Source organism: Mastigoproctus giganteus, chromosome 9, assembly GCF_048544385.1.
Source record: "Mastigoproctus giganteus isolate SK-2022 chromosome 9, ASM4854438v1, whole genome shotgun sequence".
NCBI lineage: Eukaryota > Metazoa > Arthropoda > Arachnida > Uropygi > Thelyphonidae > Mastigoproctus > Mastigoproctus giganteus.
Window position 1 is genome coordinate 149,181,551 of NC_143583.1, and position 25,993 is coordinate 149,207,543.

Sequence of the window (25,993 nt, forward strand, 5' to 3'; positions counted from 1 at the left end):
GATGAGGCTTATTTCACTCGGGACGGCTTATTCAATCAGCACAATGCTCATGTGTGGGCTCAGGACAACCTACACGGTGTAAGCCCCCAATGCGGCACAACATCAATTCATCGCTTCGCAATAAATGTGTGGGCAGGTATGGTCGGTGACTGCTTATTCGGTCCATACCTGTTACCATCCCGCATGAACTCCACTAAATATCGAATCTTTCTTGAACACGTTTTACCAGTGTTACTTGACGATGTTCCAGCAAATGTGAGACACAACATTTGGTTTTAACGTGACGGGGCGCCGGCCCATTATGGAAGGTGTGTTCGTGACCATTTGAACAGGCGCTTTGGGCGTCGATGGATTGGCCATGGTGGACCCGTTGCCTGGCCCCCACACTCACCTGATTTATCGAGCCTTGATTTCTTTCTATTGGGGTGGCCTCAAATCTATCGTGTATGAATCGCCTGTGGAGACGGAAATGGATCTCGTGGCGAGACTCGTCTGCGCTGCTGCTACTGTCAAAGAAACTCCAGGTGCGTTCGACTGTGTGCGCCAATTCATGCTGCATCGGTGTCACGCACGCATCGCGTTTCATGGTGAAACCTTCGAGCATCTGTTGTAACATCATGAAATGCATCCATCTCGTACTCCATTGTTAATATTAAGTCAAATAAATGTTTCCCACTAATTACTGTCTTGTGTCATTTCTGCTTCTTGTGCCTCTGCTACTACTTTCCCGTGATGTTTCCGGTTATGGGTTCCTATGCGATTCACATTCCTTTAGATGTTACCTACCTCCCCTAAACGTTTGTAACAATATTTTTGAGACATCCTGTATATTATATACATATATGGTTCTTAAAATTAAAGTATCCCTATGTAGAGGGCTCTGGAGCAGGTTCTAAGGCTCGTACCTGGAGAGAAATTTGGACAACGGGTAAAATAAAGAATGCGCTCGCCATTTATTGGAAAAAAAAGAATTAGTTAAAAGAATTTGTCACTATATGGCGCAGTGACAACAGAAATCACTTGAACAGCGCTACAATTATTATTATTATTATTATTATTGCTGCTTTTATATTATTCCTCCCTGATTAGGGGTTCCACCTCGTGACGGGTATTGCTACCAAGTACACAGGGTGATTGGTGTTGTTATGTCTGATATTACTGTTGGTTGAGGAACTGTCTGACAATACTACAGGCGTTCAGGATTGCGACTTTCTGGAGTTCCTTGTAGGAGTTCGGTGGGAGACCTATTGCTGCTAGTTTGTTATGTAGGGTCTTTGGCACCATACCTGTGGTTTACACGATGATCGAGATGGTCGTTACTTGTTGCATATGCCACATCTCTTTGATCTGATTTATTATGCATTTTGATTAATATTTTTCTGTGACATCATCCATTGAGGTATGAGGTATGAGGTATTGAGGGTCTAGCGGCTCCTGGGATTTCTCCCATCTCCGCGAATGTTCTATGTATCGGTGACAGTACCCTGTCAAAGCCAGAGATTTAGAAGTGTGTGGGTCATGAGTAGTGTTATATGTTGTGCCCATTGTTTCTCCGGCTTATTGGCCGCCAGGCCCCTAATGGGACCAGACGTTGCCCATACCTCGCCACGTGGAGGCTAGCCGGGTGTTACCATTGAGTCAATTGTACTCTGGCAGGTCCTGCCACTTACTTTCCTGGGATTTTAGTGGCTAGGACCTAAAATAAAATTGGAACGACCGCGGTTGATTTTAAATCACTTACATTAAAGCACTAATATGGGGTTTGACGCTGAAAGCCTGTTTCTAAAGTGCCTAAAAGGTTGGGCGAAAATTTTTGGTGTATTTTAAATTTGGACGTGTAGGGCTATACGCTGTGCAAGAAAAAGTGCTGGGAGGGGAGAGTGAAGGCTGGGGGGTGAAATAGGAAGAAGAGGGTCGATAGGGTAGGTGACCCCCAATTTTTCAGTGAGGCATGCCCATGCCCCACCAGAGGGAAGAAATGGTGTGGCAGGGAAGAGAGGCGACAGCAAGCCGTCACCTCCCTCCCCTGCCGGGAGTGGGAGTAAAAGAATTGCACTGCACAAGAGAGTGCAGAGCATAGAGCCAATTATTGGAGGTGGACCTGTTTAGCTTCGGCTTATGTCCAGTGGCAGTTCTCGCAAGTGACGCCAGATGGCGCCACAATCTGACAGCCGCCACTCCGACCTTGGGCAACTTTCACAATGTTTATTTATTTTATTAATTTTTTATTACTATTTATTTATTTATTATTATTATTCTAATTTATTACTATTATTATTATACCAGTCTTCTAGCATAATGGAGCCACGATCGCTTCCGCTAAGGCGTACTTGAGCCAGGGTTCGTCAGGGTGGTAGTCAAGTGTCATAACCACTGGGCCATCGCACCCCTATTATTATTATTATTGTTGTTGTTGTTGTTGTTGTTCTTCTTCTTCTTCTTCTTCTTCTTCTTTTATTTCTCCCTGATTGGGGGATTCCACTCTGTTACGGGTACTGCTATCAAGTAAACAGTGTGGTAGTTTCAGCCAACTAATTTTCCTTGGTGCATTTTGTGGGTCTTACATTTGTCTTGTTATTATTATTATTATTATTATTATTATTATTATTATTATTATTATTATTATTGCTCTTATATTATTTCTCCCTGATTGGGGGTTCCACCTCGTGACGGGTATTGCTATCAAGTACACAGAGCGGTTGTTTTTGTTATGTCTGGTGTTACTGTTGGTTGAGGAACTCTCTGACTATCAGGTATATTATTATTATTATTTCTCCCTGATTGGGGGGCTTCCACTCCTTGACGGGTACTGCTACCAAGTACACAGGATGGTTGAAATATCTGGTGTTACTGTCGGTAGAGGAAATCTCTGACTGTCCTACAGGGGTTCAAGATTGCGACTTTCTGGAGTTCCTTTAGGTGTTCTCTGGGAGACGTATTGCTGCTAGGCTGCTATGTACAGTCTTTGGTACCATACCGGTGGTTGATACGATGATTGGGATGGTTGATACTTCTTGCATATGCCACCTCCTTGATTTCATGTCACAGGTTCGTGTACTTCCTAATATTTTCCTCATGGGTTTTCTGGACATTGCTAGTGTTCGGCACCACAATGTCAATCAGGTAGATAGCCTATTCCATCTTGTCCACAAGGGTTATATCCTGTCTGTTGTGCGGGATGGTCTTATCCATTATTATGGCGCGATCCCAGTATAGCTTGGGGGTTCGGGTCTCTAGTACTACCTGGGGTTCGTACTTGTAGTATGGTACACTTTCTTTGGTCAAATGGTATTTCCTCTCTAGCTTCTGATGTATTATCCTGGCTACCTGGTCGTATCTATGTGTGTACTCAGTCTGTGTGTCACCTTGCAACCCGCGGTGATGTTTTGGATCGTTTCTGAGGCCAGGTGGCATCGTCGACATCGTCGACATGTTATCTGACATTCCGGGCTCCTTTGCGATGTATTTTCTATAGTTTCTGGTGTTGATTACCTGGTCTTGGATAGCCAGCATGAATCCTTCAGAATCGGGGAAGTGCGTCCCGCTTGTGAGCCATGAATTTGAAGCAATGGTGTCGATGTGATCTTGATGGAGGTCATTGTAGTGTCTACCATGCAGTGTCTTCTTTGCCCATATTTCTAACTTCGTTTCTCTTACTGTCTGGGCGGGAGGGTTTCCTCGCTTAGATTGAGTGGGGTATACCACTTATCAATGTTCCTTGTGGCCTGATGGAGTGGTGCTGTGTTGTTCTCGAAATAATCCTTCAGGTCAACTATCGCCGTTTTCAGCTGTTCTATCAGGCCCCTTCCTCCCTCTTTCCGAGGTATCGTTAATCTCTCCATTGCTGACTTCGGGCGGTGTTGGCGACGTTTGGTCATAATTGGCCCTGTCTTTCGCGTGATATCTTCTAGCTCTGTGTCAGTCCAATCTATGACCCCGAATGTGTGTGTTAGTAGTAGAGCTGCATAGGTGTTTATGGCTTTAACTGTGATCCCTCCGTTCAATTTTTCTTTCCGCAGGCTTCTGAGTCTCTTATGATGTTTTTCGATCAGGAACTTCTTGATTTCCTTGTGCTCTAACTGCTCAGCCTGCATCATCCATAGGTATTTGTAGGTCTCTCCTTCTGTCATACCTTCGATCTCTTTACCAGCTGGTAGATTCGGCCAACTAAATTTCCCCGGTGCAGTGTGTGGGTCTCGCATTTTTCTAGACGAAGTTTCATCCTGATGTCCTTGCTGAATTCTTCGGTGATCCGGAGTAATTAGCATTAGCATTAGCCTTAGTAGAGGCATATGATGCAAGACAGCAAGTTTATGCAGCATCAGCCAGAAAAAAAAAAAAAAACACATTTCCACTTCACCCCTCCGTTCGATCGAAATACCTGTCCAGCTGGGATTTAAATTTATTTAGGCTATCAACTTCCACAACAAGGGATGGAAGTCTGTTCCACCAACCAACCAACTACCCACTGGCTAAAGGCAAATTTCCGGACATCTATCCTACATCTGTCTTTCCTCAATTTCAATTTATGCCCTCTCAGGTGATTTTTCTGAGCAAGAGGCAGAATTCGATCAGCATTGAGCATGCTCAAACCATTCAAGGCTTTATACACCTCTTTTAGATAACCTCGCCGGTGCCTAGTCTCCATACACTGTAATTTGCAAATTTTAAGCATTTCTTCGTAAGAGCAACCCTTTGTTCCATTCACTAACCTTGTTGCCCTTCTCTGTACTCGTTCCAGCAGCTCTACATGCTTCTTGAAATGAGGTCTCCAGACCTGTATACAGTACTGAAGGTGTGGCCTGACCATTTCCTTATACAAGGGAATAATCACCTCCTTGTCCCTGCTAGAAAAATTCCTGTATATCATTGATAAGACCCCATGAGCTACTCTTGCAGCCCGTCTGCACTGGTCAGAGAACTTCATATCTGCCTGCACAATTACCCCCTTGGTCCTTTTCATTCTCTACCACTGTCAGTGTAGTACCACAGAGTTGATACGTTGCTCTGGGTTTGCTGTTTCCCATATGTAGTACTTTACATTTGTCAATGTTAAACTTCATTTGCCACCTCTCAGCCCATCTGCTCAACCTTTCCAGATCCTGTTGCAGCAGCATAGTGCATGATGTACATATTCATTTCACTAGCGCAGTTGCGCTGGAAGCACTTCCAATTGGTGGGGCTGGATGGTCTTGCCCTTCTCCTGTGGTAGCCATACGGGGGATAGTGCCACTAGCTCCATAGTCTTCCTCGGGAGGCCGTCTCTGAATTTTCGAACTGACCCCTCTGCCAAAGGACTGAACGCGAGTGACTTTATCCTACGGCACACTCAGTGCCGCATTATTAATATATCTCTTCTACATCATCCATCTTTTTTTTTTTTTTTTTAATTTGTTGCCCTCAATTTGAATACTATTTTTTATTATTTTTAGGCCACCCAAATAATTAAATTCATCTGCTATGCTATGTACTCTATGTCCATCAATTGCGTATGTTCTATGGTCGATTTGTCTGCTTTGTTAGACGAAAAATCCCAGTTTCTGGGGGGAGGGACTTTGCTATCTACGCCTGAGACCGACTAACTCAGCCACCGAACTAAAAAAGCCCATTAAACATCATCCATCTATGGAGGTGGACCTGTTTAGCTTCGGCTTATGTCCAGTTGTAGTTATCCGGATTCACGCCAGGTAGTGCCACAATCTGCCTTATCTGCCACTCCGACCTTGGGGTAGGTAGGTCCTTTGGAGCAACTTCCACGATGTTTATGTATTTATTAATTTTTATTACTATCAATTTTATTAATTATTATTGTTATTCTAATTTATTGCTATTATTATACTGGTCTCTCAGGGTGATGAAGCCGCTTTGGCTTCCGCCAGGTACTCGAACTGGGATCCATCAGGCTGGTAGTCCAGTGTCATAACCACGGACCCATCATACTCATTATTATTGTCTGCGTGGGTAGTACAGTGGTATCGTCACCGTCCTCCCCACACCGGGTGGAAAAGGCCTGGGTTCAAATCTCGTTGATGACGCGAGGAACTTTAATGGGCTTTTTTCACTCCGTGGCTGAGTTAGTTGGTCTCAGGCATAGATAGCAAGGTTTTTCTCCCCAGTAACTGGGGTTTTTTCGTCCAGCAAAACAGGCAAATCGAACATAGAACATACGCAATTTACAAACACAAATACGGGTTAATGTAATTTAATTACGGGTAACCTTAAAATAATAATAATAATAATACCCATTATTATTATTCTTATATTATTTCTTCCTAATTGGGGGTTCCACCACATGATGGGTATTCATACCAAGTACACAGGGTGGTTGTTGTTATGTCTTTTGTTACTGTTGGTCGAGGAACTCTCTGATCTGACTGTCCTACAGTTATTCAGGATTGAGACTTTCTGGAGTTCCTTGTAGGTGTTTGCTCGGAGACCTATTGCTGCTAGGCTGTTATGTAGGATCTTTGGCACCATACCAATGGTTGACATGATGATCGGGATGGTCATTATTTGTTGCATATGCCACATCTTTTTGATATCCTGTCTTAGGTTGGCGTACTTCTTGATATTTTCTCCATGGGTTTTCTGCAAGTTGCCAGTGTTGGATACCACTAGCTCAATCAGATAGGTAGCCTTTTCCTTCTTGTCCACAAGGGTTGTGTCCGGTCTGTTGTGCGGGATTGTCCTATCCGTTATTATGGCGCGGTCCCAGTACAGCTTGTTGGTTGGGGTCTCTAGTACTGCCCGGGATTCGTAATTGTAGTACGGTACACTTTCTTCGATTAACCGGTATTTCCTTGCTAGCTTCTGATGTATTATCCTGGCTACCTGGTCGTGTCTATGACTGTACTCAGTCTGGGTGATCACCTTGCACCCTGCGGTGACGTGTTGGATCGTTTCTGAAGCTAGGGGACATCGTCAACATGTGTCATCGGATACTCTGGGCTCCTTGGCGATGTATTTTCTATAGATTCTGGTGTTCATTACCTGGTGTTGGATGGCGAACATGAACCCTTGAGTCTCAGGGAAGAGCGGGCGGCTCGTGAGCCATGCATTGGAAGCAATTTTATCTATGTTGATCTTCGTGGAGATCATTGTAGTGTCTTCTCTGCCCAACTTTCTAGCTTCGTTTGTGCCTCTTGATTTGGGGGGGGGGGACTCCTCACTTTGGATGACTGGTGTATACCGCTCGTCTATCTTCCTTATGGCCTGCTGGAGTGCTGCTGCGTGTTTCTGGAAGCAATCCTTCAGGTTAACTGTCACTGTCTTCTGTTGCTGAATGAGGTCTATAAAGCTCCTTCCTACTTCTTTTCAGTAAATTGTCAGTCTCTCCACGACAGATTTCGTGTGGTGTTGGCGGTTCTTGGTCATCATTGTCCTTGTCTTTCTTATGATATCCTCCTGCTCGGTGTTAGTCCAATCTATGACCCCGAAGAAGTATGTTAACACTGGGACTGCATAGGTGTTTATGCCTTTAACTATGTTCCCTCCATTCAGCTTTGCTTTCAGCAGGCTTCTGAGTCTCTGTTCTTATTTTTCGGTGAAGCAGGCCTTAATATCCTTGTGCTGTAACTGCTGAGCCTGCAACATCCCAAAGTATTTGTAGGCCACTCCCTCTAGCATGGCTTCGATCTCTTTACCAGTCTGCAGCTAGTAGTTTCGCTTCACTAATTTTTCCTGGTGCAATCCGTGGGGCTTGTATTTGTCTAGACCAGTAGTTCCCAATATTTTTTGGCTCGCGAACCCCTTTCAGCATAAGATTTTTATCGCGAACTCCTAAGCCTATAATCTCTGAAATCGTATAAAAGTACTGAAATTTCATTATAAAAAATCTCCAGTGCTACGTTTTCATAAGCGACATTGTGTAATAGAAATTATTATTAAGTATTATTTATACTTTGTAAAGCAGTTATTGATTAGTCCAAACTAGATTTTGAACAGGATAAGAGTAGAAAACTTTCTTCTTGCCCTAATGGTAGCCGAGCATTCTGGTGTTCCCAAAGCTTGGCCACAATTTTTGCACTTCTCTGTTCTCGCCTATTTCAAAACCAGATGGTTCTGTTGCCACATCAGCCAAAGATAAAGCTGACCTGTTAGCAACGTATATTTTTTTTCCAACTCATGTATTGATGATCTTGGTAAATCACCTCAAACCGTTTCCAATCCACGCCATTCAATGAATCCTGTGGTTTTCCGTCAAAAGAATGTCAGAAGGATTTTGATGAATGTGATGCTACAAAAGCTCCAGGTCCTGATGTTATTTCTCAACTTGTTCTCAAAACCTATGCCCGTGAACTTCCTCCTGTTTTGTGTTGTCTTGTTTCACTTTCTTATTCGAAAGATATTTTTCCTTCTGCTTGGAAATTTGCTCATATCCAGGCAGTTCCTAAAAAGGGTGACAAATTCCTTCCATCCAATTATCCTCCCATTGCGATTATTTCTACTCTTTCCAAAAGAAATGGATAAATCAATTAACTGCTAATTCAAAAACTATCTGGAAATCTTTCATCGGGGCAACGATCGCCAGTATAGATTCCGTCAGTGTCGTTCCACTGGTGATATTCTGGCTTATGTACACTTATACAAGAACTTCAGCAAGAATTTCTAGAAGAGACAGAAAATGGAATGAAGACATAAAAGAGAAAATGGAAGTGAAAAAGAAAAGAATATTATTGACACTATAAAAGAAAAGCGTTTAACGTGGTATGGACATGAAAGACGGATACAAGAAACTAGATATCCAAAGGCTGTCATGGAATGGATACCTCCTGGAAGAAGAAGAAAAGTAAGACCTAGGAGGACATGGATGGATGGATGGATGGATGGATGGATGGATGGAGAACGGGAATGCATGACAGCCCGAGGTTTAACTGACCAATACACCTTGAATCGCACTTCATGGCGGGAAAAAATTCCTACCAAAAAATAACTTGCAGGCTGAGGAAACCCATTGTAAATGGAAACACTCTTCTTGAAGAAGATGTGCATCTAGGGATAAATTCAATGGAAAGGTTTTTGGTGAAACTCAAGCCATTGCTGTTGATATTTCAAAGGATTTTGATCGTGTTTGGCATAAAGGTCTTCTAAGTAAGCTTCCATCCTATGGTTTTTCAGCTGTTCTTTGTAATTGGGTATCCAGTTTTCTCTCTGACCGCTCACTGCGGGTGATGGTAGACGGCTCTCTGTTTTCTAACTTCTCGACTAATGCTGGTGTTTCCCAAGGTTCAGTTCTTTCTCTCATTCTTTTCCTTTTGTATATTATTGGCCTTTTTTTCCATTGACCGGAAATCCTGTCCATAGTTTTGCTGGTGATAGCACATTGCAGTTTGAGAAACCCTGCCCTGCTTAAACAGCTTCAAATTCTCGAGTATCCACTGCCAAATGCTAAAATGCTGATTCCCAGGTTCTCAAGTGGGCAAAGAAAATTTAATTTCAATTCTTCTAAAGCTCAGTCCTGTCTTATATCTCGCAAAACGGATTCTTCTGCCCTATGCTTATCATCGATGACACTCCGATTTTTAGGCAAGATCTTAGTCATTACCCTGACTTCTAATCTCTCTTGACACAAGCACATTACAAATATTGCTTCCTCTGCATCTAAAAAACTTGGTTTTCTCTTTTGCTCTCGGCGTTACTTTTCTTCCAAACAGCTGTTCACTCTGTAACAAATCGCAAATCCGCCTTACCATGGAATATTGTTCCCACAACTGGGGCGGTGCCCCCCAAAACCTCTCTCAAGCTTCTAGATTCAATTCAGAAGAGCGCAATTAGGTTAATTAATGTCTCATCTCTAACAGGGTCCATTCTCTGTTTCATACACGTTCTGTTTCTTCCGCATTTCTTTTTTATCGATGGCTACTTCCATGGGCACTGTTCTTCTGAATTGGCTTCTATAACTCCCACTCTTTCTTTTAAAGCAGTCCGAATACGTGATGCAACCAGCCAACATACTTTTACTGTCCTACTTAAAACTCACGGAACCGACGTTTCTTCTTCATCATTTATTAATTCAACTTCTGTTTTCTGGAACAATTTTCCTTCATATTATTTCCTGAAAATTACATTCTACATAAGTTCAAGTCTAATGTCAACAAGTATCTTCTTTCAACTTTTCAACCCATGCACAGTACTAAGTACTATAAGTACATACAGGGTGTTTCAGTTAAACGTTTCAGAACTTCTAAGAGGGGTAGGGTACATCCTGACAACTCGAAATCATATAGCAATGTGGGGTCGGAAATGCTTTTCTGAAGCGGTGTTGTACACAGAAGCACCATAAAGAAAAAGAGACCGTAAATGAGAAATCGTTTTAATAATACATGAAAAGAAGCAAAAGGTACATGGATTAAAGTAAGTGTTCGAAGTTTCTTCAACCTCGTATTGCTTTCGCACAGTGGTACCTTGGAAAATGTGCTACAAATCCCCTTTTTCCTGCTGAAGTGTTGTTTTCCGATGAGGCATCCTTCACAAGGGAAAGAATTTTCAACACGCATAACGACCATATCTAGGCGGTCGAGAACCCGCATGCAATACGACGTCGTGCTGTTGTTGTTGTTGTTTGTTATTTGGTTTTTAGGAGCCTTAGCAACTAAGGCCATATTGCTCCGGGGGTATGCGGTAGTCATTCCCTGACCTTTCCGCATCCTCCGTATTTGGTGGTGACGGGCTCGAACCCCGGTCTAATCAAGAAGAGTGTGCTACGCACTGCTGCTCCTTCCCACCTGGCTACGGAGGCGCCTACGACGTCGTGCAGCACAGATTCGATTTTCGGTCAATGTATGGGCCAGTATTATGGGAGATCACCTCATCGGACCTTACCTGTTACAGTGTCGTCTAACCGGACCTATCTACTTGATCTTTCTGCAGCAAGTATTGCCACAACTTTTGAGAGATGAACAGATTTCTGCATCGACGCAACAGACAATGTGGTTCCAACACGATGGAGCCCCTGCCCATTATAGCGGAAATTTTCGTAACTACCTGGATGTCACATTTGGTCAACAGTGGATCGGACGTGGTGGTCCCGTGCGTTGGCCTGCTCGGTCACCCGACCTATCATGTCTTGATTTTTATTTCTGGGGTCATATGAAATCGCTAGTTTATGACACCCCTGTTGACAATGCTGAGGAGCTGGTTGCAAGAATCGCAGTAGCTGCCGAAGAAATTCGAAATTCGCCTGGAGTATTCCAGAATGTTCGGATGTCCATGCCTCGGAGATGTGAGGCGTGCATTGTAGCCCGTGGAAGAAACTTCGAACACTTACTTTAATCCATGTACCTTTTGCTTCTTTTCATGTATTATTAAAACGATTTCTCACTTACGGTCTCTTTTCTTTTTATGGTGCTTCTGTGTACAACACCGCTTCAGGAAAGCATTTCCGACCCCACATTGCTATATGATTTCGAGTTGTCAGGATGTACCCTACCCCTCTTAGAAGTTCTGAAACGTTTAACTGAAACACCCTGTATACATAACAATGATTTTTGAAAATGAAAAAAAAAAAAAAAAAAAAAAAATAGAATGGAAAACATTTAATTCCATCATTTCTGCTACGCAGGTAGTAGGAATGCATCGTTTGTTCATATCTCATATTGTGACTCAACCTTCAGAACGGGTAGCCGAGATATTGCACTGCTTTGAAGAAGTTGGGGAAGTTTGAAGAAGTCAATTTAGGGTTGAATTTGAAAGTGCCTGCAATTCTGCCCAGACACGATAGGAGGGAGTATATGACGAGAGCCTTGTCGATCAATTCGGCCCTGGAAAGATTGTGCAAGGCTCAAGGGGTAGAATGTTTTTCAACCTGGAATGTACTTGATAACAGGAGAGATTGCTTCTACAGGGATGGGATACACTTAAATAGAAAGGGTGCAAGAATATTTGCTGATGCTATCGAGGCAGTGTTAGGTGGGTCGGAAAACTGCTAGCTTGGGGGGGGGAGACAAATACTAATGGATTAACAGAAGCCACTGGCAGAGGTGAAAGAGATTCTTGCACTGCTTCTATTGGAATGAGCAGAAGCCTGAAAAACAAGATGCAGGATATTTCAGAGACTACTGGAAGTCATTGCGGTACAAGTAAACACATGGGTTGTGTTAGGGTAGCTAAGAATAGAAACAGGTGCATGTATACTTGCGTGTACACCAATGCTAGGAGTTTAGTAAATAAATTTGATGAATTTGAGGTATTGCTCAAAACATCAAAGGCAGATATTGTTGGGATATCAGAGACGTGGTGTCACACAGATATAAGGAATGCAGAACTGGAATTTGGGGAGCACAATGTGTATAGAAAGGATAGAGAGGACAGGAGGGGAGGAGGGGTTATGCTACTAGTTAAAAAACACATAAAATTCAAGGAAGTGAAGCCAGTCGACATTGATAGACAGGGCAGTGTCGAGTCAGTTTGGTGTGACATAAGCATAGGTAAATCAAAATTGAGAGTAGGAGTGTGCTATAGGCCTAATGACTGTGATGAGTATAATAAGATACTGTACAGGGAAATAGAATGAGCCAGTAAGTCAGAGAGTCTTATGATGGGGGATTTTAATTTCCCAGATATTGACTGGAATTTGTGGGTTGGTCACTCACACACTAGCAAGGCTTTTGTGGATTTATTGGATGATTGTTTTCTACACCAGCATGTTCGGGAGGCAACTAGAGGGAGTAATACTCTTGATGTGATTATCAGTAGTGATTCTTCATGCATTAGGAATCTGCAGATAGAGGAACCACTGAGTGGCAGTGATCACAGTGTGCTGAAGTGGGATTTACTCAAGGAGGTAACTACCATCAGAGGTAAAGGGAAGGGTTTTTGCTTTCGTAAAGGCGACTATGATGGACTGAGACAGTATTTAAATTCTATACAGTGGGACCAACTGATGATGTTACCAACAGCAAACTCAAAATGGGAAGCATTCAAGGAACTAATCTTGGAAGCTACCAGGCTTTACATACCAACCAAGAAATATTGTTCAAGCTTTAGGCCTAAATGGTTGTCAGATGAACTAATGAGACATATGGCAGAGAATAAAAATGCATGGGATACATACAAATTAATGGGTGACATGGAAGCCTATGATAGATATAAGTAGGTCTGTAACCAAGTCACAAAGGAGATTAGGCAGGCAAAGGCAGATTATGAGAAATCCTTGGCAAAGGATGCAAAGAAAAACAGAAAAGAGTTCTTTACCTATTTAAACTCAAGAAGGAAAGGGATGAATCAGATTGCTCCACTGGATGTTGATGGTTCAACAGTTGAGTATCCAGCTCAGGTGGCTAACAATCTAAACGAGTATTTTGCATCTACATTCACACATGAGGAGTTATTCAGGAAGGGGAATGTCGTAGGTGAAGTAAGCATTGGCAGTGAGCTAGATTATTTTCTAATAACTGAGAGGAAAGTGGATGAGAACATGTTGAGGATAAACATAAAAAAAGGCATCCGGGGTGGATGGGATCTATCCAGTTATATTAAAGGAGGTAGCAAAGGAAGTAAGCAAACCCCTAGCCGTAATTATGAGAGCTTCTTTGGACTCAGGGGAGGTACCCATGGACTGGAGATGTGCAAATGTAACCCCAATTCACAAAGGAGGATCAAAGGCTGACACAAGTAATTATAGACCTGTTAGTTTAACTTCGGTTCCAGGAAAATTAATGGAGGCACTGGTTAAAGAAGCACTGCAGGATCATCTGGACAAGAATTCAGTTATAGCTCAGACACAGCATGGTTTTGTTAAGGGCAGGTCTTGTCTGACCAATTTGATTGGATACTATGATGTAGTCACAAAAAAACTGGATGCAGGGAACAACTTTGATATTATATATTTGGATCTTAGAAAGGCTTTTGATACTGTTGCGCATTGGAAGACTGCTGCACAAATTGCTGCTATGGATAAAGCAATGGTTGAGTGGCAGAAGACAGACAGAGAGTGGTAATCAATGGACACTGCTCAACGTGGACTAATGTTATTATTGGAGTTCCTCAGGGTTCAGTGTTGGTCCATTGTTGTTTTCTGTATTTATAAATGATTTCGATGATGGTGTATCAGGCTTAATGTCCAAGTTTTCAGACGATACCAAGGTTGGCAGGGTTGTTAAGGACACTACTGATACTATGCTGCTGCAACAGGATCTGGATAGGTTGAGCAGATGGGCTGAGAGGTGGCAAATGAAGTTTAACATTGACAAATGTAAAGTACTACATATGGGAAACAGTAACCCCAGATCAACGTATCAACTATGTGGTACTACGCTGACAGTGGTAGAGAATGAAAAGGACCTGAGGGTAATTGTGCAGGCAGATATGAAGTTCTCTGAGCAGTGCAGACGAGCTGCAAGAGTAGCTCATGGGGTCTTATCAATGATATACAGGAATTTTTCTAGCAGGGACAGGGATGTGATTATTCCCTTGTATAAGGCATTGGTCAGGCCACACCTTGAGTATACAGGTCTGGAGGCCTCATTTCAAAAAGAATGTAGAGCTGCTGGAACGAGTACAGAGAAGGGCAACAAGATTAGTGAATGGAACAAAGGGTTGCTCTTACGAAGAAAGGCTTAAGTTTTGCAAATTATAGAACCTGGAGACTAGGCATCGGCGAGGTGATCTGATAGAGGTGTATAAGGCTTTGAATGGCTTGAGCATGCTCAATGCTGATGGGATTCTTCCTCTTGCTCAGAATAATCATCTGAGAGGGCATAAATTCAAATTGAGGAGGACGGATGTTGGATAGATGTGCGGAAATTTGCCTTTAGCCAGCGGGTAGTTGGTTTGTGGAATAGACTCCCATCGCTTGTTGTTGAAGTTGATAGCGTAAACAAATTTAAGGCTCAGCTGGACAGGTATTTCGAACGAATGGAGGGGAGAAATGGGAGTAGTGGTTTTTTTTTTTTTTTTTGGCTGATGCTGAATAAGCTTGCTTTCTTGTATCATATGCCTCTACTTATGCTAATGCTAAAGTAACTTCACCCCACTAACGTTACTTATTCCTGGCGGATACCACCACCCAGATGGCACCGTTTCGAAGCCTGTTGACTTACAGAGATACCCTGCTGTTGAAATAACATACACGTATAAATTATAAATCCAGTTAAACTGGATTTATAATTTATACATGTATGTTATTTCAACCATGGACCCCCAGTACAACAGGCCCATTCGTTACTACCCTGCTGTTGCAATAGCGACAACCCGGTTATAAAGTATAACTCCACAATATCAGAGATGCTTGATGGTGTGCATGGTTTAATCTTAAACTATTCCCTGGCTAAACGTCCAAGAGTATGAAAAAGGTAGTTTATGCATGGCTAATACACTTCCACCATTTCTACTACCCAGGTACTATGCATTCATTTGATTATATCTCGCATTACCTATGCATAGAAATTTAGTCTAGAAATAATTTTCGATTTTTATTTAACATGATATACTGTAAGATAGTAAAGTAATTATAAGGAATTGAGGGAAATGTGGTTTATTTCTTTACTTTTTATTTAATTTTATTTTACTTTGTTTATTATTAGTTATATCTTGTAGTTTACAATAGCAAACGCCATTACAGAATTTTTAGTGCGAATCCCCGGGGTTCGCGAACTGGCAGTGGGAACCGCTGGTCTAGACCAAATTACATCCTAATGGTATTGCTGAATTCTTCGGTGACCTGGAGTAGTTGTCTCTGTCTCTCTCAGGGTAACCTGGGGAATTTTTTTTTTTGGCTGGTGCAGCCTTAGCCTCGGGCTTCCTTGCACCATGTAGCTAATAATAATAATATCATGGCCTTTTTAGTGTTTTAGATGATACAAATGTAATTAGAATTATTACGATGAACGTGTACTGTTACTCTGTAAAAATTTTTTAATTGAAATTGACTGAACATAATAAGGAATGTGATAGGGATTCTACATCGATTTTATGAGGAACTAAAAACCTTAGGTTGTTTTCTAAAACCCAGTATGATACTCGTTGAAGTCTTGCAATATATTTGCAGCAATAATTTACCGGACATATTTCCGAATATTTTTGTAATTCAGGATATGTAACTCATGGAGTTTGGCAGACTGCAAGTGGAAATGGACATCGTTGAGATTAGAATTGAGACCACATATATTTGTGAAATGAATCAGGAAGTGCTTGGGAGGTTTAGATCTTTTCGCAGATAAGCTTACTCTATCAGTTTGACAATTCATGGTGTATTCAATAGTAAGAAAAAGTGGGTGGGACATGCTGTATGAAGTAATGAAATTTTTGGACATGGCGTACACATGGTAAGAATATACCCAGATCCTTGACATAACATGGCCTCGACAATGCTCCCCGCATACACACTACTCGGACTCCCTCCAGTCACTATCTGGCAGAGTAGAGGTAGCAAGATTATGCACTAGCTGATCCGGAAGCCTCCTAGAGAGTTACCAATGGGTTCGGTCCAGTGTACTAACTAGCGGCCGGCCTGCAAACACCGTTTTAGAGCTGTACTCTTGAAAAGGAATATTGGATCTTGCCACGAGATCCAATGAGGTTATGATGATGTTCATTATAACCTCAAAAGTCATCAATCATACTGGAAGAGTTGACCGGAACTTAGCTCTAGACTAAACACGGGTTCCACCATGGGTTGTTCTATGAACCGTGAGTCTGAAGTCTGATTCAGTTACCATACATTTGATGTGGCGTTATCATAGTCTTCCGGAGAACGACTGTTCTGCTACTATTTTTTTTTACGTTGAGCATTCTGGGTACTATTTTGTTTTTAGCAATACACCTCTGGTTCCAAGATCAACATTTAAAAAAATTATCAAGTATATTGCTTGTAATATTTGCGTTATAAGCATTTCTCACTCAATACAGTGTTAGGTAATGGACAGTTTACTTGAACATTGTATAATAATTAATGCAACTCAGTTACATTTTTGAAGATGAATAATGGCAGATAATAATTAAAAAGTGATGTCTGGACACAATACATAGCCTACTGAGGTAAGGAAAAGACTGAATTTGAAAATTAAATTTTACATTTTGAAGCAAATCGATTTCGTTCAACAAGTGAATGTGTGCAATCATTTAGGCAGATTCAACTGTAAGAACATTTATAAAAAAATAAAGAATTAATTTCTGCAGCGGGAAAGACAGCTGTTCCCCTGCAACTAAATTGGTTATGGCTAGGCTGGCTATTATAATTGAAATGGAGACTTCTAAATAATTTTATTTAAGATAATATCTAAGGCACAATTCCGTTAAGTTAAATATTATTAAATAAGAAGCAATTAGCTTATATGATGATCTGAAGAAAGCTCATCTTAAAAAAAAATGCGGAACAATTTAAAGCTAGTAAGGGCTGATTCGATAGATTTAAAATTCAGGGAGAAGCTGTTGACTTTATTGTTGTGGTAATGCTGTGGGGGATTTTTAGTTTTCTCCTTTCAGTTTTCTAGGAAGAGGGCCAAAGTACAATCCAAAATCGATCAAAGATATGAAAACTCGACAGCCCAGGACCACCGGATTAAGATTCATGATTTTAATTGGCATTTTAAGTTTAATTTTGATACGTAATGTAGTTACTTACATGTAGTTATATATGACACAGAGAATATTTTCTACGTACAGATTTTTAAAATTAAATATTTTGACTGACATTTGGCATCTTTTCACTACCATTTATTATGTGTGAGTTGCGGTGGTATAGACCATGACTCACAAATACACATTACATTATGGGAATACTACGCTTGCTTAGTGCTGTTTTTCAGGAATGAATTATCAGCGTTAAGCATGGGTTACCTGTACAGAACTGGTTTCATTAGTAGAAGGGTTTTAAGAGCATCAGCAACTAAGGCCATATTGCTCTGTATATACTGTATGTAAATTACGTGTTCTCTGGTCGATTTTCTTTTTGCTGGAAGAAAAACTTGTTTATTGGAGAAAAAACCATGTCATTCTCTCCTGGGCCTTGCTTGAGACGAAAAATTTAGCCAAGTTGTGAAATAGGCTCATAAAAATTCCTCACGTCATCGGCGAACTCGAACTGAGGTTTTTTCCACTCTGTGTGGGCAGGACAGCTATCCTACCAACTATGCTATCCATGAGGATATAATAGGTGTGGAAGCCTTAGATAATCGAGCATAATGAATTGAACAAGTATTTTGCATCAATCCTTATTCACAAAACCCCTTGACAGCAATGCCATGCAAAAAAAAAGGCAGAGCAGTATGAAATTAGCAATTGTAAATTTCTAATGTAATTTTAAAAAATTGTAAATAAAAAAAAACGTCTAAAATGCAGGTAAGGAAAATGGAATTCTAGTATATAACCAATAATTTTAAGGATGGCTGTGAGAGTACATTTAACGATTAAGATTAATTATGATGGCCTGTAACTGGATTTGGGAAAAGATTCCTTTGAGTCACATAAGTGCAATATTTAAAGGTGATTCTAAGAGTGAAATGGATAACTCACACTAGTAACCCTGACTAGAACATTAGGTAAAATCATGGAGGCAATGGTAAACAATGCAATATAGGGTATTTAATTAGAATGGGATTCCGAAGGATACAGAAGTTTATTGTCTGTAGCTAAACCTCTTAGCTATTTTGACAGTCATTCACATTCTGAATATAGGAAATAATTTTTACATTATTTGGGCTTTAGCAAAGCACTTGACACAGTCCTTCAAGAGAGTTAACTATATCAGCTGGAACCCGTTGGAATCCCATGAGATTCTAAGGTTGATTAGAGGGTGACTGACTAGTGCACTTAACAAAAAGATTGTGATTAATAGTTACTTAAGATTGGTCTAACATCAGAAGTAGGATCCCAATGAGTGGCTTTGGGACTACTGTTGTTTCTGATTTTCATCAATTTCAACTAAGGTAAAGGCATGATGTCAAGATTGGGAGAGTCATTAATAATCAGCACTCCCGGATGACTTGGATGGGCTTTGTATAATAGTCAGAAAAGTGTTAGCTGTTTTAATGCAGCAAAATGCAAGGTGCACTTTAGGAATAGCAATCCCAGAATAACATATATTTCATGGGATCGATTTAAAAACATTTGAGGAAAATTGGCAGGTGTGGTTGGATCAACATCAGGATATTCTTATGACTATTGTCAGGGAAAAAGGGAATATTTTCTGTAAAAAGAATAGGTGACACAGCATTATGTCTGCCTTAGGAAAAAATTGGTAATAACAATATGCATGTTGGTATTAATATTAGTATAAGCAAACACTAATGCTTATGATTTTATTATAAGGCTTTACTTAACACAGCAGTTCCAACTTTTTTTTTTTTTTTTTTTTTGTTTGATGTACTCCTTGGTATCAATGTGAGGCATCAGGTATCTACTTGTCATAGTAAGCTTATATTTATATTCAATCATGTCTAATTGCGTATTATCAAAACAAGATTTTTCATTTTAAATAACTTTATTTAGTACACGTATAGAAAAAAAATATGTATACAAAAAACGCTGTGCAAACAACAAAATTTATTATCATGAACACTCATTGCTTATTAGCAACCATTTTTGAGAGAGCAACTTGCATTACATTCAAGTGGATCTCTCATGAAGATAACCTAGAATATAAACGCTGGTTGCTGCTCAATATTGAAACGCTGGTTCCACACTGTTGCTGCTCAATATTGGATTATGAGCAGCAACAGTGTGGAAATAGGCAGTAGTGCGGCACTGGCCATAATTCCAACATGCAATCATACCAACTGGCCTTAATCCCAATAGTCATAATGCCCTGTTAACACCAAGAAATAAAAATCCTGACAAACTATAATACCAACAATACAATAATACTGGACTGCCTATAACACTAAATTTAAATATTCCAGGAATTAAGTTTTTTTGGAGATCATTGTTCTCACTTATTTGGATATATCTTTTTGAAAAATCTGTTGAAAAAGGATTACAGTATGTAGGTAGGTATGTAGGACAGCAAATCTACACAGAAGCATGAACAAGGTAACACTTATCATGTTAGTTCATTCCTCCTGTCAAAATGGAAGAAATTTATGAAAGAAATGATTCCATCTCAAAAAGGGAACAACAAAATTATGAGATGTGGATATTTTATTGGAAAAGATAACATTGCAAGAATATTTATTTTTGGTGTTGCAAAAGAAGAAGAAAATCTTAAGATTGTAAAGGTAGAGCACCGACAAAATATTTGAATGGAAAATATCAACAAAAGTTTTTAAATCATAATCATGATCCAGAATGAAGTGCTGTTGCAAAAATCATTGGGCAAAATAAGATTCATGAAAAATCATGACAAATGAAAAATCTGCCTTGCCGGATTATTCAGACTAGCAGCATTGCCATCTGTCAACAGATTCAGCTATAAATTCCTTCAAAAAATTTCCTGCAAGAAATTAAAATGGGTGAGAAAAGCTGAATGACTGGCAGAGAGCCATAATCACTGGACCATACTGACCTTACAACTGCTTTGAGTGGAACATTAAAGGGCAAGTTATTTCTGGTTAGAGATTCTGTAGTATGAGGAAAGAATTTTGGTTTTTAGAACAAAAGTAAATGTTTGATGTTTATTGAAGTCTCAATATTGGATTATGGATGGAATCTTCATACTGTTCTCAAATTTATTTTTTATCAGCTTTATATAATACATGTACCGGTTGATTCTGGAAATTACCAAATTCTACTATTATTTATGTGTTAGTGACCAGCAAGAGTGAATAAAATTAACATTTATTTCAAGATTTGATTAATTTTGCTGGAGAAAACAAAAATCAAACTCATATCACAGATAATATTAACTGAATTAGCTGCAATAAATGCTTTTAAAGTGAATTTCCAGATGTATTGAACAAAGTTTGTTTCTTCCATCTGGGGAAGTTTGGTTGGAGAAAGATTCAAGTGAGTGATTGTCATTTTGATAATGTACTGATGAAATTCTACAAGAAGTCAGTGTTCTAAAGTCCTGTTTACCAATAGAAGCTAGTTACATGATTGAGTAGTTTGAAAAAAAATTATATTTGTGGAAGAATAAGACAGTAATGACATTACACAAGACAGTAAGACTTGTGTAATGGTACCATGGTTCGTGACTCACTGTTGTTTCCACCTATTTTGTGGTGGTATGACTCCACAGAGCTAGGAATTCCACATACCCAAAATATCATTGAAGCTTGGAACAGAAGATGGGAGAAAATAACTGATGAGTGCACATTGGCTTTTGTAGTATCATCAAAGAATTTGAGAAAGAACAGTAGCAGGGATAACAAAGTTGAATGTATACTGTGAAGTGAACGCTGTCCAAAATGGAAGGTGACAATCAATCTGTGATGGATTACCTTTGTGGAATTGCTCATAGTGTTCCATTCTAATTAATAATATTGTTAAATTAAGTTAAAAGTTTTTAATAAATTACAAATATGTTATTGAAAAATTAGACATTTAAATATTTAATTATTTTAAATAATTAATAACTAATATACAGTCGGACCTCTATATAATGAAATCGATCGTTCCCTTGAAATAATTTGTTATACAGAAATTTCATTATAAAGAAATATTACCTTTTCAATGATGAAAAATACTGTAAATTCAGAAATATAGTAAAAGGTGGGAAAGAAGTGGGAATAAATAAATTTTCTAACATTTTAAAACAATTTATCAATACATACATATTAAGAAATGACTACTTACATGATGCCTACAATTTATTAGTACACTTTTAAGAATTATGTCTAAAAAAATATTAGTTATTTTTTTTTGTTGCACACTGGATTCTACTGTACACCGTTCATAAAAATGTTCGCATTTGTTTAAACTTTAAACACTTAGATATATTTCGTGTTACATATTCTTCCCACTGAAGGCCTCGCAAAGTTTCAAATGCTGACAACATTTGTTTGGGAGGTTTAATATTGCCCTCATTTTCATCCAACTCATCGTCGATATTATCACTAGTTCTTTAAATACTCTCCAAAATGTTGGAGTCACTCGGATATTCAGCAACTATGACATCATTATCAACTCTTAAAAATTCGTCAAGAACAATTTCTCCACTGATCAAACCTCACTTGGAACTCTTCCCAAGATTGCTCAATGTCTTGTAGTAGTTCATCCTTCTCATCTCTGTTAATTAGCATTTTAGCAAAAACCTGCTTTTGTAAAATAATTCTTAATCATTGTTTCCGTCACATCTTGATCCCACACTTTTGTGAACTCTGATATGCACATCCGCAAATCTATAACAGAATCTATAGAGTGTTTGGTTTCTATTCTCAGTATAATTTTTTTCAGTATGCACCTTTGGTAGTGCATTTTCAAATTCTTGATAATGCCTTGGTCCATTGGCTGCAGTTAAGACAAATTTTTCAAAAGGAAGAAAACAAGCTTCATACTTGTAATTTTCGAAAATACTGAGTGAAGGTGGGCAGGGCAGTTGACGACAATCAATGATTTTTCTGTTTTCTTTCATCATCTTTCTATCGAAATTTAAAATCCATGTTCAAAAATTTCGCTTGTCATTCAAGGTTTTTTGTTGTATTTGTAGTCCAACTTTAACGACTTTACTCCTTTGAAACATCGGGATTGTTTACTTTTGCCTATTACCAAAATCTTCAGTTTTTCATTGCCAGCCATATTTGCAACCAAGAATGTAATTCTCTCCTAACTATTTTTACCACCTAAACATTTATCACCTTTAAAAGTCGGTGTCTTTTTCGGCAAACATTTAAAAAATAGACGTTTCATCAATAGTGAATATGTCTTTGGACTCGTAGTCTTGCATAATTTTTTTCAAAACTGTTTCTTTCCAATGGGTATAGTCTTCTTTGATTGTAACTCCACTTTCTTCAGAAATAACTTTTTTGAGTAAGCTATGACGCTCTTTAAATGCATCCAGCCAACTGGCTTGGAATGTTTTGTGCCTCAGAAAAGATACTCCATACCCTTTTCTTTTATTAATAGCCCCAATATCAGCATGTTTTGCTCTCGAATTAACTTCATCCACTTAAAAACTGCTTCATCTACATTTTCCCAAAGGCATAATTTCGCATGCTTCCGACCGGGTCCCATTTCCTCAAACAGTTTGAGAACCGAAACAGCGTTTTTCAGAATGGTTAACACATTACTGACAGGGACATCAAATTTTAAAGCGATTTCTTTTTTTTTTTAATGCCACGATCTACACTACTAAGCACTTCCACCTTTCCACTACACTCAAGGATTCCTGTTAGACATTGTAAGGTTGCTTGCACAGCAGCTAAAACAAAACTGATTTAGGAACCACTTGTATCTACCATGGAAACAGAGAGGTGAAATTTAGTGAAAGTGTGGATGACTCATTTCTTTAAACAACAGACAAATTTCCGAGATAAAGGAAAATCACTCTCTCCCCTATTTCTCTAAAAGGAAGCTTAAGGTAGAAAATAGTCTGACCAGAGCCAATGCCTGCATCGGGAATATGCCTTAATCTTTGCCAATGGCTGTGGACAGCTGACCAGCGGGACTTCTCGGCATAGTAGTGAATTAGTTGTATAGGTTTTACTTCTTTTTAGCCACTGCTGGGAAAAGGCCTCTCCCAAACTTCCATCTTTTTCTATCCCATGCCATGTTTGGCCAGTTTCCTCCTGCAGGGTTTTACAGGCACCATTAAATTGTAAAATGTTTCAGCTCTTTAATTCGTGGAATTAAAGTCTTTAGCTATTAAAAGCTAAAGAGATTAATGCTTAATCCTTTTAGCTATTAATTGGTGCGAAAAATGCGTACCCAGGTCTCTCAAAATCAGTTCGTTATACAGAAACTATTTTCAATGTAAAGACAGGGGAAATAAAGTTTGCTACATAGAAAATTTTGCTATATGGAAGGTCATTAAAGAGAGGTCTGACTGTATATGTAACTTATATAATGTCACAAAAACATGCAATGCTTGTAATGTATGTTTCATATGAGCATGCACGCACGCACACACACACAATATTCTTATTTTTGCATAACCCCTGAGGGATTTCATCTTATTTTCAATGGGGGAACTGCTGACAATAGATATACGGTAATGTTGACAAAAAGCTGTGGGTTATGCATGAACATCATTTGTCTGGAAAAAAGGAACGAATAGAGGGGGTCACGTGAGAGCCTTGTGATTTAGTTCAGCCTTGGAGAGTGTGCAAGTCTCATGGATTAAAATTTTTCTTACCATGGACTGCCTTGTTAAAAGAAGTTTTTTTTATAGAGATGGGTACAACTGAATAGAAGGAGTGCAAAGAATCTTTAATTATACTATCAAGGCAATGTTAAGTGGTTCAGAAAATTATAGTTTTGGGCTATATAGAAACACAGTTTAATGACAGTCAATAAGCAGAGGTGGAATTGATTCTTGTGTTGCTTCTATTGGAACATGCAGTAGTCTGGAAGTCAGGATATAAGGGGAAGGATTATGTCTGCTATAGGCGCATGCATGCATGCACACAACTAGCATTCATGAGCTGTGCGACAGTAGTAACAATAGGTATGCATATACTTGCTTATACACTAATTCTATGAGCACAGCAAATAAATTTGATGAATCAGTAAAGACATCATTGCTGACATTATAGGAAGATCAGGAATGTGCATCACTGATAATGAATGCAGAAATTGAATACAGTGAGACAACGTGTAGGGAAAGGAGGCTGCTCAGGATAACAGTATATCTCTCTGTCATTACAGTGATATATTCTTATTGTGAGTAACCTTATCATATTTTTGGAAAAACATACTTTAGATAAAGATAAATGTGTGATAAAATTGGGAATAAAGGATTTCATTCTCTGAAAAATAATTTTACTGACATGATCTGAGCAAGTTTTATGAATGTAAGATTTAAAATAGTGGGCTGACCAAGGAAAGCAAGAAAAATCATGCAAATTAACCCACTAGGTATTGCTGTAATGCCAGACAACACGAGGCTGGGAATAATCATGTAATACAGATTCCTCTAGAGAAGTAACTGTTACAAAGTTGTGATCCAAAGTATATGTAGAACTATGAACAAAAACTGTGTACTTGAAAGGTTAATTGGTGAAGAAAAGACCAATCCTAATTTTATCTTAAACAGCAGGTGTTGTTAAGATTGTCTAGTATTCTAGTAAGTGAATGAACAAATTATAGAAGATCGTTCATATTAGCAAAAGCTTCAGCATTCCTACAAGGTAGATCCATAGAAAATTTAAGCCAACTAGAATTATGAACATTAAAAATTTACCAAGGAAAATTCATTCAGTTAGGGAAGTCTAGTTTCAAAGAAAAGCTGAAAGTTGGGATGATTTGTTCAGTTGTGAGAGCAACAGAGACAGGAAATGAATCTGACAGAATGAGGTAAAGAGATTTTGCATCAAAAGATATCAAAAAGGGAAGATTCCAGATCAATATGTCTGACAAAGAATACTAGAGGGGAACAGATGGGTAACTAATTTAGAAAGTGAAGTAAATAAGAAAAGTAAAGCAAATAATTAGGACAGATAAGATGACTGGTGGTTTAAACAACCAATAATCAACATTCTCTCAGAAAAAGTAACTAGGGCTTAGAAGACTAGATGGAAATGATCATTAAGATCAGGCCTGAGGCTATGCATGTTTGTGAAATAAAATTATAAAGATTTTGGGAGTTTTCATTCTTTTAGCAGATAAGTTTGTTCCATTAGTTTTACTATTCATGATACACTGCTGTTGGTAAAAGTAAGGTAAGGAACAGGCAGTAAGAAGTACTGAATTTTAGTTATACCATAATTGTATGTATGGAATGGTATATGCAACTTCTTACAGTGGCTTCAAAAGTGGCTCCAACTACACTGTTAATAGCATATTATTAGTAAGATTATTCATTAGGAAATGCTGATGACTCTTAGAGTGTTATCAATAGGTAACACACAATGTTGGCCAGATAGTAAACAAACAGCCAGCTTGCAAAAAATATTTCAAAATTGCAACCTCAAAATTTAAGGAATGTGAAGAATCTTATGATTCCTTTCAAAATCTCAAATGA

At 39.1% G+C, this 25,993-nt stretch overlaps 1 protein-coding gene across 1 annotated transcript in view; it reads right to left on the reverse strand.

The window, feature by feature from the left end:
• Nucleotides 1-7,639: 7,639 nt before the first annotated feature.
• Ack (activated Cdc42 kinase) overlaps nucleotides 7,640-25,993 on the reverse strand; it is a 333,372-nt gene continuing 315,018 nt past the window's right edge. Inside the window, exon 13 of the mRNA XM_090380828.1 lies at nucleotides 7,640-7,794. Within this exon, the coding sequence (XP_090236954.1) occupies nucleotides 7,640-7,794 (155 nt within the window). The remainder of the gene's footprint in view (nucleotides 7,795-25,993) is intronic.